The sequence below is a fragment of the Thermobia domestica genome, chromosome 15 (genome assembly GCF_964235325.1).
Source record: "Thermobia domestica chromosome 15, izTheDome1.hap1.1, whole genome shotgun sequence".
Classification (NCBI taxonomy): domain Eukaryota; kingdom Metazoa; phylum Arthropoda; class Insecta; order Zygentoma; family Lepismatidae; genus Thermobia; species Thermobia domestica.
The window spans coordinates 12,395,746-12,401,745 of NC_137468.1; the positions used below are offsets into that span (position 1 = coordinate 12,395,746).

A 6,000-nucleotide genomic window follows, 5' to 3' on the forward strand; every position below is an offset into this window, starting at 1 on the left:
ACAAGATTTAAGCAATTTTAAAGAAAATCGCGTGTAGCTTACAAACGTAACGATTTAGAACACTCTATTTTAAATATACAATAGCTAGATATATAAGGAAAACATTAGTGCCAGTTCATTAGTAAACATTATGTATGACCATAGTAATTGAAACAAACTTTGGCGCAAAGCAACCCCATAGCTGGGGTTAAATTGCACAAGATACAAAAAAGTATGTTCAACATACGAATATAACGTTTCTGTGCAATGTTTTCCCTTTAGTATTTATACATTTTACTTTCTACACTAAACTGCATGCAGTCTACAAATATTGATATTAGAATGAGGGTACTGGTATCAGTACTTAGTTTGAATTATCGATATTTGTAAAGAAAATTAGGTATTTTCTGGTTCCCTGCACAGGAACCACATTCTAATAGTTCAGCATATGTCCCACAAAATATCATCCCAACCGTAATCAGTGGAAGATTTACGGGGTTTGGGACTTTCAGGATTAAGCCCACCCAAATTGCATGATTTCTTTTTTAAAAAAAATCTAATGTTAGTTATTCTTATACGTATAAGCTGCAAGCTCCCCCCCCCCCAAAAAAAAGTCTAGTGATTACTAAAAAAACGAAGACTTTGTGAGTGAAGCTCCTCTCGAACTACTTTTCTGGATCCGCCGCTGTTCATACTTTATTTTCCAACAAGAAATTCATTCCAGCATCTACCTAAATAGGAAATTTAACTAAAATGAGAATGCAGGAGCTTCCAGTAGTAATAATTTCCTATCTGAGGGGCATTTTGGACCGGTGCAAAGCAACCCGGAGTAGAGGCTGAAACCGCCTTCTCCCAGATATACTTTTTTTTTACGACTTTAAAACTTTCACATTTCAATTTCAACTATTGCTTCAAAGTCCCATTATATACAGTAGTTTTCTATGAAACTAACTTAACTTTGACGGAAGTTCTTGTAGGTGATATCTATCAAATTTTGGCGGCCTTTATAGTGACTGCTTTCCATACCTCTATAACAACGAACCCACCCGGTAATTAGAACTGATGTTAACCGCCAAAATTATAGCCAAAATACAGTTAGACGTTCTATCTCATGGTGGCAGTTGAAATTTCCTCTTTACAGTTCATGGTTTTGCCGACAGAGGACTGTGCAACTCTTTTCATATTTTGTGCAAAGTAACCCCTGATGTGCAAAGTAACCCCGTCTTACGGTACATAAGACGCAAAATATGGTGAAATACAGGCAATAAGAGAAATACTTATCTTTTAATAACAATACTTCCGAATTTATCATTCATACGATATACAAGTTATGTTAAGCTGGCCTCGGTGGCTCAGTAGTAGAGCGTTCACCTTTGGTACGTGGGTCCCTGGTTTGATCACAGCTTGCACCAAGTGGACTTTGTGGTATACAAACACCGTGCGAGTGGGTTTTCCCAGAGTTTCCCCGTTTCCTCCTACTTTCTTCATTTCACAATTTCATTCATTTCTCATCATCACCATCTCCTTTAGTCTAGTCGGCATAACCATAGTCGGGATGTCTAGTCGGGATGTAAAACTCAAAAATTTCATTTCATTTCAAGTTCCATTAATTATTAATAACCAAATTAAAACTTGTCAACAAAGCTAATATATGAGGGTAAGGAGAAAAGTTAAATGTTGTTAGTTAATCTTATTATAGTGTAAAATTCGTAAGTTTGAATTATAATTTCTAACAAAATTACTATACATTAAAACTTTTCAAACATTACATTTACAAAATATTAATACTGTATGTGTTAACGTGTTAATAATCATAAAACATGCTTCAATATAGTATATGTTCTTGTATAATGTTGATCTATTGGCTATCTGTGTACTTATTATTTTGTGCTTTTTTTCTATTCTCATTACTTTTATGATATAAACAGGCGATATTAACTTCCTAAAATTTAATTTTCAAATTCTAAAAGAGATATTGATGTTGGCTGTGTGTATTTATATGTTTTATGTTTAAATAGATTTTTTCTATATGTTTAATCTAATAGTATTGCTATGTTTTTAATGTTTGAGTGTTTCTAGTAGAGTTGTTTCTCGTAGTGCTCGGAACAGGAAAATTCTAAAATAAGCTATTCTCATGTTGGTAAAAGGAATACCTTATTGACTTCGTCTTAATAAATTATGATGTAATATGAGTTATAGTATAATAAAAGGCTTGTTTTCTCAAACATCGTACAAATGTAACAGTGAAATGATGCAAGTAACATCGTACAAATGTAACCGTGAAATAACATTATAAAACCACATATGCGCAGTCAAATTGTGATTTGATAATAACAGCATAAAACCACATATCACAGCTTAACAACGCTGTACCTAGCTTCTAATATACTTCAAAAAATTTTAAATGCGGAGTTTGTGAAGTAATTTGGGGGCTCTTGACGAAAATCACATTGATCCTACCTATAAAATGAACCTACAAAATGCCATGATAAGAATTGTTAACTACTTCCACGTGCTTTTTTATAGGTAAGAAATTTAGGCCAGTCTGATAGCGCCTACAATATGCTATCTGAAGAATTATCAACTACTTTCAGGACCTTTTGTTATAGGCTAGAAATTTGAATCCTTGATGGCATGCAAATTTCTGCACTGTATTGATGTTCTTGAAAAAAAATAAGTAATGTATTTAGTTCATCTAATAATATTTTATACGTACTAACTGACCCACTTTTTAAACATTCTAAAATTATTTCTTGTTAAGAATATGATGTGGAGAGTGTAGATGACCTTTAAGATACTTTTTGATAGACTAAGAAAAAGGCGAGGAAATACACTAAAACATCGATATAAAAATCTTACAAAAAAATCATGAAAAAGGGATAGAGCATTGGTATGCCAATTTTCAGTTCCTGATCTATCATTTTTCGTTTCTAGAAGACCTCATGAATCTTCTTCTGTGCTTCGAAACTAATCATGTTGCGGCCCCCGTCCCGCATCCATTGGAAGCTAAATAGAATCTAGGGTCAAAATGAGCACTATGTTCTTTTACCAGACATTTCGTTCTCGAGTTATGACCTTTTCATTTACCGTTCAGACCAATACTCGGCGTGCTACAGATACGAAAGGATTCATTTGTATACTTATGTTGTTATATGATTTCTTTTTTCATGTTTTTATGTAAGGATCCATTATCCAAAGATTTTTGGTGTTGTTTCCTACCCTATATAACAATTGATTAGGAAAAGTGGTAAAATCTGTCGTGAGTAGATTAGCTTGGCACAAAATAAGATCAACTAGTGACCTTTTGATCAATCTTCAGGCGCATGCAAGTTACCATGATTTTTTTTTTAAATTATAACTATCTCAGCTCTAGTAAAAATCTTAGGAACTGCTACGAGAGAAAGAAAATATAACGATCATATCATATTAACATATATCAAAACGTTATTATATAAAATGAGTTAACATTTATATATCTGTTCCGAGCACTATATATAGGCTATCTCAAAAGTCCCCTGACATAGAGTAACTCTGTTATTATCAGTGTTACAACAAAATGTAAGAGGGAAAACTGTCTCCAAATATGATGCTTTCAATCTAAAGTGAAGGCATTTTGTAAATCGGAAGAGCCGTTTGGGTTGTACAATTTTTATGCGCCCAATGTTAAATAAAAATGCAACGTTGCCATTTACCTGGACCTACAACATAAGTGAATGAAGTTACTGTCTTTTAAGCTAACATTGTCGATTGCCAGTCCCCATTTCAAAAAACATGACTCCATTCACTTTATGTCGTGGGCCCAGGAAATGACAACGTTGCATTTTCATTTAACATTAGGCGCATAAAGAGTGTACAGCCCAAATGGGTAGTCCTTCAATTCCTTCACTTTAGATTGAAATCATCATATTTGGAGACAGTTTCCCCTCTCACATTTTGTTGTAACTCTGATAATAACAGAGTTATCTTATGTCAGGGGACTTTTCAGACATCCTTTATATGTGGTGTTTATATACCACACTTTTAATGTGTCATTATATGTGACATTTGCGTTCTTTGTGTCTTTGTAGTTAAATTCATGCCAGAGAACAATCCTCAGCAGCAAATTCCACCGTATCCTTATCCACCACCACCACCACCACCACAACCACAGCCTGGGCCTGCCCCTGCTGGAGGGAGTGCCGCCCCTGGTACAGCTGCAGGAGGGGCTCCAAAATAAAACATGATACGTGTCTTTCAGTCATTTTTTTTGGTTCGCTCGCGGTTTGGTGTCGATGTGTCACTGTGTTCTGTCATGCTACTTACTTCTTTAGTTTCTTCACAGCTTCTATTTCTTCTTCTTCTTCTTCTTCTTCTTCTACTACTACTACTGTTAGAATTCTTTCGCGTCAATGTTGCCAGGTATCTTACATATATGTGTGTGCATGCAAGGTGCGTATATTTAACTGTCTACAATATTATTAAAAGGGTTGGGCGGGGGACATAAAATGCTCATATTATATCAATAAAATAAAATATATATTAATGATGTTATCGCAGAGGAAATAGTACTTCCAAATTACTACTAGAATCCATAAAATAGCTCCTTATTATTATTGTTGTTAGTATAATTTGCTCACACGTTTTTCAATACTTTTTTTTTTAGTTTCGCGAGCATGACATTACACAGTGCAGACAATATATATAAATATAAATAAATATAAATTTAGGAATACGTATGAATATATGTGTGTGACATGTAAGATATTACGTAAGTAATGCCGACATATGAATATAAAAATATAAATATATACATATTCTTGTTCTTTTTATTAGCTTGTTCATATAGCATGTAGATTACTATAAGAAAGTTGAAAAATATATATATTTATATATATGTAATGTACATAATAATAAGTATATATTAACAAACAAATTCGTATAGTATGCTCCGTGTTAAATTCAGCAAAAGATATCTATAAATATTGCATTCTTTATCTGTTTTATAATTACTAAATTCAAACAAGTTTAGGATTAGTTGTATATGAAGAACAAACGGTTTCATGTGCGTTTTCAATCAGGTTGAAAAAATATTGGTTCGACACATGACTTACCGTTTATAAAAACAAAGAAAATATTGTTAAATATTGAAGTCGTGTATAGTTTTATTTTTTTGTGTGTGTATAGAAATTCAGTTTAACTTAGTGACTATTCAATTATATGGAATATTTTTTCATACAGTGTGTGGTTAAAACAAAAGTAATTTGACTTAGTTACTGATAACACCATGAAAAGTTTTAAGAAAATGGCAAACTAAATGTTGCTATTTGTTGTTGGAACTGGAATGCCTTAGAACTGATCATTGTTATGTCTGCGATGAAATTTATTGAATTTATTGAAAGCAAGAGAGAAGAATAAAAAAAAAAAAGAAAAGAAAAAAAGAAAAACGTGCCTACGAAGAGATTGATGGGATATACAAGTAAATGGAATTTGTAGATGGAAGTGTTATACATACAAATATATATATTGTTTTACGGTGCTTCAATGTTTGAATTTATGACAACAATTTAGATAAATATATTGGCAAAGTAATTGCATTGAGATATTGTATAGTTGATAATAAAAGACTACGAATGTAAAACGTTTACTGTAAGATGTTTCTATTTATCTATTGCCCTTATTTTATAATAAGCTTGGTGTCTTTTAAACATCAACTACCTTAAGTAATTAAAGAAGAAGAGTTACGAAGTCTCCAGGTGTAATTCCATTTTGTAAAGAAGTAACTCAGCATGCTATACAAAGACTCTACCTGAATCGCTAGCTTTCAGAATAATATGCAGAGGCTATGAATCATATAGGGTTGGCATAAATGAATCATTCGTTTTGAAAAGGTTATATTTACAAAAGTATTACCCGTACACACATAAAATATATATGAAAAGAACCAGAAACTCACCATGTTTATACACCCTCTTCAAATGTACAATATGTGCCCCTGTAGTGACACGACATACGTCCATACGATACTCAAGCTTATTCCATACA

At 32.8% G+C, this 6,000-nt stretch overlaps 1 protein-coding gene across 1 annotated transcript in view; it reads left to right on the forward strand.

Moving 5' to 3' along the window:
• LOC145672078 (neuronal synaptobrevin-like) overlaps positions 1-5,596 on the forward strand; it is an 89,231-nt gene extending 83,635 nt beyond the window's left edge. The window contains exon 6 of the mRNA XM_081741330.1: positions 4,047-5,596. Within this exon, the coding sequence (XP_081597456.1) occupies positions 4,047-4,195 (149 nt within the window). The 3' untranslated portion in view covers positions 4,196-5,596. The remainder of the gene's footprint in view (positions 1-4,046) is intronic.
• The last annotated feature ends 404 nt before the right edge of the window (positions 5,597-6,000 follow it).